The sequence below is a fragment of the Siphateles boraxobius genome, unplaced genomic scaffold (assembly GCF_051911475.1).
Source record: "Siphateles boraxobius isolate OS27281-9 unplaced genomic scaffold, OSU_SipBor_1 5, whole genome shotgun sequence".
NCBI classification, from domain to species: domain Eukaryota; kingdom Metazoa; phylum Chordata; class Actinopteri; order Cypriniformes; family Leuciscidae; genus Siphateles; species Siphateles boraxobius.
The window spans coordinates 8,217,345-8,230,442 of record NW_027509141.1 but is presented as its reverse complement, the minus strand read 5'-3'; the positions used below and the strand labels follow the sequence as shown (position 1 = coordinate 8,230,442).

The 13,098-nt window shown below is 44.3% G+C and overlaps 1 protein-coding gene across 5 annotated transcripts in view; it reads left to right on the top strand.

The window, feature by feature from the left end:
• Positions 1-13,098, top strand: part of fhit (fragile histidine triad diadenosine triphosphatase) — a 371,924-nt gene that overhangs the window by 238,891 nt on the left and 119,935 nt on the right. For all 5 annotated transcript variants that reach the window (XM_077202667.1, XM_077202671.1, XM_077202668.1 and 2 more), the window contains one exon: positions 7,182-7,327. In XM_077202667.1, coding sequence (XP_077058782.1) covers positions 7,182-7,327 — 146 coding nt within the window. The remainder of the gene's footprint in view (positions 1-7,181; positions 7,328-13,098) is intronic.

The window sequence follows — 13,098 nt, the reverse complement described above, 5'->3', positions numbered from 1 at the left end:
TTTTAAGCTTTATCTTTATTTTCAGGGGAAAACAGCGATCGCACAAGCAAACTAAAATTGTACACACTTTGCCGTCAATGAGAGACAAATACCACATGCAAAGTCCAAGGCCGCACAGTCTCTCTGTTAATCGAGGGGTCACACTGCTCTGAAATTATGAGGTGGAGACTTCATCTGTTTCATCTTGGTCACATTTAGCACTGTATTGACTTCCTGACCCACTCTTCACAACACATAACTGGATCCTTAGCTCACAGTCCTACTCTATCAGAGAGGTCACGTTCCCTGTGCTAAGTGCTAATTGTTGCATTAAATTTCACCCTGTTGCCTGCCATGGCTTCTGCCATTTTAATTTTCAGCTAACTGTATAGCTCCCAAATGTGATTCCAAGAGCTAATTGGGGATTTGCAATCCATTGACGCTTCTAATGGCATCTCCGTTTTTCTACCTTAGTTATTTACATGCCTTCCTCTTTATGTGGTTATTGTCCAATCACATTACCCAGCTGCTCATTTTGCCCTCCACACGTCTACCGGGGTTAGCAGAGCTGCAGTTATTTTGTAGATCTGTCAATGTTTCAGTAGAATAATAAGGTTCAAGGGCAGATGTTTGAAAAGAGGCATCAGAAAAGGACTGTAAATGTGCAAAGAGAAAGAGATGAAAGCAATTTTGTGTCCCCATCCCCATCCCCAGTGACACGTGCGTGGAAGTCCATGTTGTGAAGAAAGATACCAGTTAATACAGTATCTGATTACATTCCAGCAAGCACGGATATGAAAGCAAAAAAGTAACTCATGTGCCTCTTGCGGAGACTCCCGGGATGAATTCAGTACTGATGTGCCCATACTGCTATGAGTGGCCTAATGTACTCATAGCCCTTCAAACAGCAAGAGACAGTATGATCTATTTCTGTCTGGCTGTAAGAATGAATTTAAATGGTAAGAATGTATTTAAGTTTAGTTTTTAGATATACTATTTTTATGGCTATTTAACAGACACCACACTGATATATGAATGTATGGGAAAATGTGTTAGAAGAAGTCCATTTACTGCAGTATTCATATCAGAATGTTTAAAAAAAAAAAAAAATTGTAATTTGAACATGAATTGCAATGGCTTGCAGAGTTTATAAAATTGGGATTGTAAAAAGGTCTGACTGTTTGTGGAATAAGCATACTATTGATCTCAGAGAGAGAGAGAGAGAGAGAGAGAGAGAGAGAGAGAGAGAGAGAGAGAGAGAGAGAGAGAGAGAGAGAGAGAGAGAGAGAGAGAGAGAGAGAGAGAGAGAGAGAGAGAGAGAGAGAACATTCCTAATTCAAACATCATATCCCAACAATATTGAAAGGGAATGCATAAAATGAAATAAAAATATGTATTCTTTTAAAAACCTTTTAAATTCTTTTATATATTTCAAATCTATACCCCCTATAAATATTTTGTCTGATACTCCAGTTGAGTTGTCTGGAAATTCAAGATTGTATCGGCAACTTCCCCTTTATTCTCATCACACATTAGTGATTAAATACTGATCCTTGGAAAAACTTTCACGTCACTCTGGTTTGACATTTGTCCTATTAATATACTTTCTCCATAAGTTCTTTCTATTGCCAGCGAAATTTCCTCTATCAGTTTTGAAACAAGTCTCTGTGATCGTAAACCAGTCACTTCCTTAATAGTTTCCACTGATTTCCATCCATCTTTATCCATTAGATGACCCAGCTTCACGATACCATTCCTGAGCAGACATGCTCGCACACTCACTGAGGACAAAAGTCTTGTCTGGATCATGTTGTTAAAAAACAATGGCCATCATTGTATTTATTTATTTATATGTATTATGTTATTTGTGTACTTATATTTATTGTTATTTATTCATTATGCCATAATTATATGATTATTTATTATTCATTATGCCAGTATTGTATTTATATATTAACATTATTGTATTTATTATTAGCATTATCAACCATCATCACATAATTATATTATTATTTATTATGCTATTTATTCATTTTGCCATTATTGTATTACTATTTATTATGCTAGTTATTCATTATAAAAAATAAAAAAAACACAAATCATTACCTCCAGATCATGTCGAAGCGGTCCCTTGCCATGGCCTTGGGGACGTTGGTCTGGTACAACCATTTTGTCTGCCTCCAGATTTCCCTGCGTGCTAGCAGTTTAAAAATACCGAAGGCGAGACACAGCCCGACAAATGTCTTCATTTCCGTGTTGGTGGAGTCTGACCCCGCGTCTGTTCGGCGCACCGATTAGTTTCCATCACCAACATGTCCCAATGGGCCCGCGCACACACACACACACACACACACACACACACACACACACACACACACACACACACACACACACACACCTCCTCTGTCTTTGCCATTTTCTCACTCGCGATCCAAAACAAATGCAGGTGTATGTCTGATTGATTGACGTGATTTTCAGCGAACCACAGTACATTTGGGTGATCACGTTGTCTTTAAAAAATCAACAAGACCCACCTGATGTGTATTTGAACCAATAACAGTGCGTTCTATGCTGCACGCGTCATGAAAAGGATGATGAATACAAAATGCTGCGCCACGCAGCAGCCGGCAGGAGGTTCAGAGTTGTGCAACGCAGTAACCGGCGGTAGATGTATTGTTTCGCCGCGCAGCATCCAGCACAAATGGGTTAATTCTATTAGCCAGACATTTTGACAGTATCTTATAATCCAGACATAGTAAGGACACTGGTCTCCAATTTTTCAATAAACATAAATCCCCCTTTTTTTTGGTAACAATGAGAGGACTGCACGTCAACAACTTAACGGGAGTGATTTTCTTTAAAACAATTTAAAAATACTTCATACAAATCCACTCAATCGAAAGGTATGTGAGGGATGACACCCAGCTCATGGACCTGTTTTGGAGTGGGCTGGATGAGGACATTGCTCAAATGATGTCGGAGGACTATACCGGCAGGATACCCTAGAAGGATATATTGACCTGGCCCTTTTCTTGAGCGGTTCGGCATTTACTTTGGGCTTGGCTGATGAAAACCCCCGCAAGCTCACAATACCCCCTGAACCTGAGTCAGTTCATGTCTCGCCCGCCCAGCCTGAGAATCTTCACGTCACGCCAATCATCAAGCCAGCCACCGGATCGGTCTATGGCTGTCCAGGACTGGTTTCCAGCGTGGCCGATCCCCTGCTGATGTCAGCACGTGCTGCCAAGAGGACCATCGTTCCAGGGTCTCGTCCCGCAGTAACTGTCCCAGAGCCCATCCCAGAGCCTGTCCCAGAGCCTTCACCGCTGGCCCCGTCCAGCCCAGAGCCAGAGACTGTTCATGTCTTGTCTGCCCAGCCAGAGAATGTTCAAGTCACGTCTGCCCAGCCAGAGACTGTTCACGTCTCGTCTGCCGAGCCAGAGACTGTTCACGACACGTCTGCCGAGCCAAAGACTGTTCACGACACGTCTGCCGAGCCAGAGACTGTTCACGTAACGTCTGCCGAGCCAGAGACTGTTCACGTCATACACGCCAAGCCAGAGACTGTTTGTGTCATGCACGCCGAGCCTGAGACTGTTCATGTCATGTTTGCTGAGCCAGTGTCTATTCCGTGTTCGTTCCTGAGCCGGTGTATGTTCCTGAGCCGGTGCCTGCTCCAGCCTATGACCCCGTAGCTGCCACCAAGAAAATTTGGAAGTAGGTCCTCACCATGGCCGCCTGAAGGGTCTTCACCGCCTTGACCGCCCGAAGGGTCATCTCCGCCGCAGCCGCCTGAAGGGTCTCCTCCGCCGTGGCCGCCCGAAGGGTCTTCTCCGCCAGGGCCACCCGAAGGCTCTCCTCCGCCAGGGCCACCCGAGGGGTCTTCTCTGCCAGAGCCACTCGAGGGATCTCCTCCGCCAGGGCCACCTGAGGGGTCTTCTCCGCAGTGGCCGCCTGCACAAGCTCCTCCACCCTGGCCCCCCTGGACTGCCTAGTCCACCCTGACCTCCTGAACTGCCTGGTCCACCCTGGTCCCCTGAACTGCCTGGTCCACCCTGGTCTCCTGAACTGCCTGGTCCATCCTGGTCTCCTGAGCAGCCTGCCTTGTATTTGACCTTGTATTTAAGCCCTGTGTTTTGTTCAGTCTTCGTGAGTTCTTGACGTTGTAACGTTGATGTTGGTTGTTCTGATTCCAAGTTCTGTTCCTAGTCTGTGTCTTTGTCTAGCTTTGAGTTTATTGAATAAAGTGTGCTGCATTTGGATCCTGCTTCCTACTTGGTTCAACCTCAGTGTCTGTTTCATTTTCAAAAATTCTGAAGCCATTTGCCAATTTCTTCCTGTCTCTACCCCCATTTATATTTAAGGAGCCAACCCTCAGACACTCCATAGAAAAAGAAAGGATAAAAGGAATAGAAAAACACCATAGTAAGAGAGACACCCTGTGCAACTTAATCATTGTTTTAATAATTTAAAGAACGAGATTTACCCTGACGTAATTTCGTTAAGAGTTTCTTCAAACAAAATATCTTCTTACTTAGTTCATCATGGCTTACCGTTCTCTGTAGCATAATAACCAAAGCAATAAACGTATCCACATCTGGGAAGAAATCATTTACTTCAACTATTTTACCAAAAAGTTACATCCAAGAAATCATTTATTTCCTGCAATGTATACAATTCTCCCATAACTGGGGAACCAATCCAGAAATTTCCGAACAAGCATCGTCATCCACCATCTCATTGTCATCGTTACTCATTTCAAAGCCCTGTGATGTTCCAGGTTGTGGCTCAATTTCACTTCCACCAACTTCACTAATCACCGTTTCTACGCCTACTCCACTTTCTTCTGCTGACGCTGTAACTTCATCAGCCTCATCGTTCCCTCAATATCCCAGTTTTGGTTCACATTAACAGTAGGCTCCTCACTAGGCCTCATATTATCACCCACAGCAACGCCACTATCATGTACTTCACTCACAGCCTGAGGTTGTATTCCTCGATCTATTTCATCAACATTCTGCTGCGTATTCTCAACATTCTGAGCCTTATGTGGACATGCATTCAAATCTTGGTCATTCAGAAACATAAAAACTTGTCTTCTGAATGATAACATGTGCATCAAGGCCTACTTTTTGCATCCAAGATCATTTTAACTGTGTTTAAGCAGAAATATGATGGGAAAAGTCACCAGAGTCTTTTGTTTCACCTGAAGGTCGAGTATGACACTTTGATTAAAAATTGCGTGGTCAAAACAAATAATTTACATGGGTGAACTATTCATAATGGGATCAAAACTGCATTTTTTTAAAAAGTTGATGTTTTTTTTTAATAGGGTGAATTTTCATTTCATGCTAACTTTAAGCAAAAAGAAACTAGGAAGCAACTAACTAAAATGAATGCTACTAACTTATGAACATTTATTAGTAGTGTGATGGTGGTGAAATGCAAACAATGGCTTTATTGATGTTAATATAACATTATAAAACAGTTAGTTTTGGTCCTTTAATCTGATTGACTAAGAGTCAGAGTAGCAATATTCAAAAGCCTTATTCTTTGATTGCGGGTGGAGCATTTGGGAGGAGGATAACAACAATAAAAAAAATAAGACGTATGATATGAGACGTTATGAATCTTCTTTAATAAAAGCTGTTTGGAGTCAAACAGGGTGGTTGTGAAGGAGGACTCCTATTTCTGAGCTTTCTCTTTTGAGTATTGATGCCTATCAGAATCATTCATCCATTTACAATTCAAATTGGGCCTATCTCTCCAATATCAGAACCATTGATATTCCAATAATTTGTCTGGCATGGGTCTGCTCTATTTTGTTTGTGTAGAAGGGTGTGTGTGTGTGTGTGTGTGTGTGTGTGTGTGTGTGTGTGTGTTGTAGTTCTCACTTTATTAGTATTCAGGGCAGGGACAGAAAAATTCAGTCTTCACAAATCCTTTTTTCAATTATATGTTCAGCCTGGCCCTGTTTTGTCTTTCTGTGTAGTTATTATAGAGTTTTCCATTCGCCTGGATTAAGTTAGGTGATACTGGCCACTCTGTAATGTTCGTCTTCATTTCTTGTGCGTTAAGAGATTTGTTATTTTCGAATTCTGCAATACCTTTCATTGTATTACTTTAGAAAACACTTTGTCAGTTAAAGGTGAATCTGTTACAAAGGCTATAAAAGGAATGTTTTGAATTACTGTAAATACAACTTAACGGAATATTCCGGGTTCAATGCAAGTTAAGCTCAATCAACAGCATTTGTGGCATAATGTTTATTACCACAAAGAAAAAGAAAAAGAAAAAACTAAATTTAATGAAATGGGGCCAAAACAAATGCTTTTCTTTTCTGTGTATTATTTGATAGAATTTCTCTTTTAATTTGTACAGCCAATTTATGGTTATAGGCATTACGCTGGCAACAAAGGGCCAAAATTGGATATAACTTCATTTAGAGAAGTAGGAAGCAATAAAATCAAATTACATCTTGGCTATACTTTTGAAACTGTGAATATGTTAGTGTTTACGGATTGGCCCTATTTACTTCCATTGTAATTGCTTCACGATAACCCAGATTTTTGCTTTTTCAAAGAAAAGAAGGGAACAAATTTTGGTAACGCTTCCTTTTACAGTACGTTAACTTACGTGTACTTACAGTGTACTTACCTAAGAAAGTACTGGGTAATAATGCTTAATTTTACAGTGCGTTAACTTACGTGTACTTACAGTGTACTCGCCTAATAAAGTACTGGGTAATATAAGGTAAGTACATGGGTTAAGGTTAGGTTTAGGGGTAGGTTCAGGGTTAGTACCTAGTTATTACCCAATTATTATAATTACTATAATAATTACATAGTATGTACATAGGGAACAGGACTGTAAAAACCAAATTTTTGTGGTTATCAACATTATACAACAAGTGTTTTCGATTGAGCTTAACTTGTATCAAACTCAGAATATTCCTTTAACATCCCATTCTCAAGGAGAGTGTCAATTGGGCGACGCATTATGCAGGATTAAAAGAAAGATTGAATGTAGAATCAAAAATGTGAAGCTCATGTCAAAGTTTTTTTTCGTTAGAACTTGAATTGAATGCAGCCTAGAATATTAATTTATGTTGTTCTCATATCTCATATTTTCGGGAGTTGATGTAGATACATGTGTATTTTTCTCGATTCAAATGTTTTTCCCTTGACAAGCTCCTCTTACAGATGTTCTAGTGTGTCCTCTTCGCGTCGTTGAGCGGTTTCGGGATCTTCGTCCTGAAGAGGTGGCGGATCTATTCATGACCACACAGAGAGTAGCCGATGGAATCGAGAAACACTTCCAGGCATCCTCCCTAACCATCGCCATGCAGGTATGATGGAATTCAGCTAATGCAAGTCAATTGTGGTACATTTAGCATTTAGGTGATATAGTCTTTCAAAATCTAAATGTATCATTGCATCAGATGCAAAAATATCAAACTAAATGGCACCTGCAAACTACCTTCACTTTTCTGAGACATTAACAAACTATTTTCAATGTGATTGTTAATGTCAGTTCTCCTCAATTTCACACAGGTGTCCTACGAAAGTAACCACAGGTGTAGAGAATCACATTGAACATGTTTCACTAACATTTGAAAACCTAAAAAGTGTCCAAATATTTGTTTCTTAATTTTTAATTTCCTTAAGCCTACAGTATAAGCTCTACTGTATCGTATTTGATATGCACATTTCTAAACCTCTAACATAAACAAAACTTTGCAAAAAAAAAAAAAAAAAAGTCCTACACAATCTACATGCATTATGTAATCTAATAGATATTAAAAGGCCTTTTAGTATGATTCTTAAAAGTCCACCTTCAGGTCATGGCACACATGCTTGCTGTGAAGTCTTAACTGTTTTTTTAAAATTATTATTATTATAAAGTTAACATAATAATAACTTGTATTTTGTTTGTAATATTTCAAGATAAACACTTATTGAACAGAACAAACTTAAATATCCTTACATCATAACTAGAAACTATAAAAATAACTATAAATAATAAATCGGCTCCAAATCGGATTCCACGTTATCAATGGCTTAGAGAGATCTATTTATACACATCGTAAGAGTTCCGGCAGTATGGGCACTCATGCAATGTAAGCAATGACGTACTCCGAGTGAATGAGACGGAGGGAAGATAGCGAGGGAAGGGCATTAAAAATTGGACTTAAACGCAGCCTTGATTTCAACTACTCCTGAAGGACCCGAGTTTGACATGTGGTTTCATCCATAATGCAGACACATTCATACATGTTTAAGTGTTGCCTAAGAATATAGAGAAACTTTTGAGGTCACCTTTTATTATAGCTCTTCAAAAAAAAAAATCTGATATAATCTCCATTGCTTATGAAAAAAAAAAAATGCATTGTATTTCTTAATCACTGTGTGACTTTTTTACAGATAGATTTTGAATGCTAATCCCAAACAGTTTCCTATTACAAACCAATAAAAGAAAAGCATTTCGATTATCAGACAAAAGAGTATAATCAATGTCCTTTGCGGCGGGAAATTATATGATATTAGATTTCCTTGCTTTCATAAAATAGTAAAATGCTGTTCTACAGTTAAATCTCTTTCTACAAAAAGGTGATGCAACTAAGGTGTTTAAAAGGGACAATTTGTAGTTTTTTTTAGGTATTTTATTATCTAAAATCAATATTTTTATTCATAAATATGTCCTCAATGGTGTACAAATACCTCTGCCAATTATCTGATTTATCCTCGTAAACAAAGAATTTATTATCTTTATAGACATGTGACGGGTAGGTCCACGGAGGCTGCCATGTAGTTCCGCCATCTTGAAAAACTATAATAGCAGAGAGGGTCAAAAAGTACTAGGCCAACGCGTTTCCACAATGCGTTTTCGTTCAGAGCCAGCGTGAAATGTGAAAATGAAAAGTGAGAGAACGTCCTGGTTGCGTATGCAACCCACCGTTCCCTGAAGGAGGGAACGGAGGACGTAGTCGACGGTCGACTAAAATGGGATCGCGCTAGAGAGCCTATCATCTTCGATTACTATTGAACGAGCCAATGGAATTTGGCGTGCGTGATTTGCATCACACACTCCGCCCCCGCGGCGCGGGTATAAATACGGAAGTGGATGCACGCACTAGTTGCTTTTCGCTGAGGAGCCGAGAGTAACCCGGGATCAGCGGTGGTCCAGCGGTAGTGGCAAGGGGACTACGTCCTCCGTTCCCTCCTTCAGGGAACGGTGGGTTGCATACGCAACCAGGACGTTCCCTTTCAGTCGATAACGTCAGACGTAGTCGACGGTCGACTGAAATGGGATCACCCTTTGAACACGCCACTAACGCTGCCACCTTCCAGTGCCTAAACCAAAGCCTCCTGATACCCCCGCAAATTTAAGGCGGGTAAGGACAGGGCTTAGGCCAGGGAAGTCACTGCTGTTCCTACAGGACCACTGGGAAAGCGTTCCCCGTACATTGGAAGGAAGGGATGCTGCGGAAGCCACATCCAACCCAGAGGGAGGTAACGTGGAAAATACACATATGAACTGGGCGAAAACCGGGCAGTTTAACATATGGAATGTCACTGGGGTGGCTCCAGCCTAAGACGGGGGAGACACACCGGACAGTGACGGCAGAGAGACTCTGCCGAGGGAAGACACGGGCTCGCCGCAGGGAGCCGTATCGTGGAAGAATACACATATGGGGTCGCCGTAGGGACCGCAACATATGGACCCAGCCTAACACAGGTTCCACACTGCTTACGAGTGGTAGGCCTAACACCAGATGTTCCGCACGTCCGACGTCGGAGGGGTGTGGAGGAACTCAACAGGGTTCAATTTTAAGGTAACTCAACTGGAGTAAAAAGGCGCACGTATCCAGTCCATAGGAGGGGAATGGCGCAGCAAGCCGACACTTGAACCGGGCTCACGGTGAAACTGGCTTCATGAGAAGGGAGCCCACGGGAAGCAGCGGTTCAACTAGGTGTCGTCCAGCCCCCAACTCTAGAATCTGTTTAGCAAAGCATATCGTCAACGCCCAGGCGGAGCACTTTACACTCATCATAGAGGAGCTCAACACCTAAGTGGACATGTTGCATCTCGGATTTTTACCGAAATGAAGGCAAGCACTAAGTGCAACTTTGCAAGGAAACAGCCTTCCCTCTGTGCTGAGTTCCAACAGATATTTGTAGAGCTGCTCTGAGGTCTATGGCTTGCATTCTGTACATGTCCAAGTGAACGGACAGAGAAGCCAGGGCTGGATCTGCCACCTCCAGGGCAGCGCTTGCAGGCTCACCACCTGCTCCTATTATGGGAGAGGTAGGAACCTTGGGCAAAATCCGAGCCGGGGTCTCAGCTTGTAAGAGTTAGCTGGCCCAGACTCCAGGCACAATACGTTGACCGAAAGCGAGCAAGTCCCTACCCTCTAGTAGAGACCATGCGAGCAGGAGAACTGATATAACAGAATTTTTAACTCACTGCCTGCAGTGGCTCAGGGGCGGTCTCTGCAGTGCAGTCGCACCAGGGACAAGGCCCAAGAGGATAAAGAGGGACGCAAGGATTTACAAGACCTTGCTCCTCAGGAACCTGACGATCAGAACGTGCTTCTGCAACACAATGAGCGTCGTTTAAACACCGAGGCAACATCATTCTGAGGGTGAAGGAAAACAGCCTACTCCAACCCATTTTGCAGGAAAGAGAGCACTGAAGTGATCGAAAGCTTTCAGGATCTCCTCTTAGAAGAAGACGCACTCAACAACTAGGTTCCACTTCTAAATGCGTAAGCACGCTACCCCTTTCTAGGGGGTGCTCGCAGAAGTGATGGTAACTATCACATGCCTGTGATAGCCACCTGAACCTCCGCATTCAGATGTAAGACCGCCCGGAATCTCCGGGGGAAGAACGCGGGTGCCATTGTGCCCCGTCCCCGAAAGAGTTTTCAGGGGAAGTCAGGAAGGCTGTCGATGGGAACCAGGTCTAGTTGGGCCAATAAGGGGCAACTATGAAGACCTGTTCCTCCTGACTGGCACGTAGGTGCAAGCGACGGGCGCAAAAAGACAGGAGCATTGCTCAACATAACATGTGAAGATCACTGGCTTCAGGAGCATTTTCTGCTCAGCACTTGAGTGTGATAAGTTCACTGAGCTTCAGGAGCATTCCTGCTCAACACCTGAGTTTGATAAACTCACTGAGCTTCAGGAGCATTTCTGCTCAACACTTGAGTGCGAAGAACTTCACTGAGCACCAGGAGCATTTCTGCTCAGCACTGCGTGTGATGAATTCACTGAGCTACAGGAGCATTTCTGCTCAACACCTGAGTGTGACGAACTCACTGAGCTACAGGAGCATTGCTGCTCAACACCTGAGTGCGATGAACTTCACTGAGTTTCAGGAGCATTTCTGCTCAACATGAAGTGTGATGATTTCACTGACTTGAGCAGGCGCAAGGCGACCATGAGTCGCAGTCGCTTTTAGAAGGCTCACTGGGGTTAAACGCATTTCTGCGGGCCCCTGGGGCAGCTGAGACCCAGTGTTTGTCCAAGGGTAGTCCGCTCGGTTTACACAAACACTGGCGGGAAGACGAAACCGGGGGGGCAACTGAGCGGCCCCAGAATGGTCATGACCCAGCTGGACCCAGGGGATGGAGTCTCCACTTGCCCTGGCTACAACTGTCGTGAGGCTCGACGGCGGCACGATTGAGTAAAGCGGGAAGAGTGGAACAAAGCGTCCTCAGAAGCTTCTGACTTCCAAGGAGGAGGCGACGGGTGAGTTGTGACATGCAAGGGAAGCTTGCGCAACGGTCGCAATGTCTAACAACTCGAGGCACGAATGCCCGTGTAGTCGGGGGTCGCCCAGGCCCCCGTTAAAACACGCCCTTTGTACAAGGCCCCTCTGTTGAAGAGGGTTTGGCAGCAGACCGGGATGAACTATAGTCACACAGGGTGAGCTGCTCTGCCACGGTCACCTCGGGACTCGATCATGAATCTAGCGCTGAAGCGGTCACATATGGAGGAAGCCAAAGGCTGCGACTACCATATACCCCAGGAGCCTCTGAAAGTTCTTTCAGTGGGACCCTTTCTCACTTCAACACCAGCTGAACACATTCTCATTGGAGAGACGTGTTAGACCGAGTCCATCTCCAAAACTGAAAAAGAGATACTCAGCCCGTGGGCGACTCTCTTCCAGTTGACCTGAAGACCCAAGCACTCGAGGGGAAGGACACTGTACTGATACTCCACCCTTACACGCAACACACAGGATGGCCTGCAGTGCGGCAGGTAGAGATCTAAAGCACATGTCTTTCAGTTCGGAGCTGCAGACCAATCTTGGCCAAGATGGTCACGACCCACCACCTAGTAGCACGAAGAACGAGTTTACAACTGGCCTTCGTACCGGCTGGAGGAGCGGCTATATCAAATCCTTCGCCAGCAGGATAAGATAAGCACGCACAAGTCAGGAGCACTGCTCCACACTCGGTGTGATGAATATCACTGAATTTTCAGGAGCACGTCTTCTCAACACCTAATGTGATGATTATCACTGACTTGAGCGGGGTAGCCGAGCCTGAGGTGGGGCGGCAAGTAGAGATAGTGGTGTTAGTGTGCAGTGCAACACTTACCTGTCTCCACTAGCGGCAGGGGGACGTGAGAAGGCGGATGACCGGGTTCTCAAACGCCCCAAGCTGCCTGCGGTGGTCCGGCGGGAGCTGAGGCGGCTGCGGGCAGACGCCCTCGGCGACGAACAGGCAGAGGATCTGACCTCGGCGGGCGGGTGAAGGCATCAGCGTCCCTCCGAGGCAGGATGTGCCGGATGGCCTCCATCTGTTTCTGAGCTGTAGAGAACTGTTGGGCAAAGTTCTCCACAGCGTCGCCGAATAACCCAACCTGGGAAATGGGAGAGTCCAGGAACCGTGCCTTGTCCGCTTCTCTAATATCGGCCAGGTTGAGCCAGAGATGGCGCTCCTGGACCACAAGTGTGGACATCGCCGAACCGACCGCGCGAGCTGCAACCTTCGTCGCCCGGAGGGCGAGGTCAGTTGCAGTGCGGAGCTCACCCATGAGCTCACGGTCCGAACTACCCTCGTGCATGTTCATGAGTGCCTGGGCCTGGTGGACCTGGAGCAACGCCATG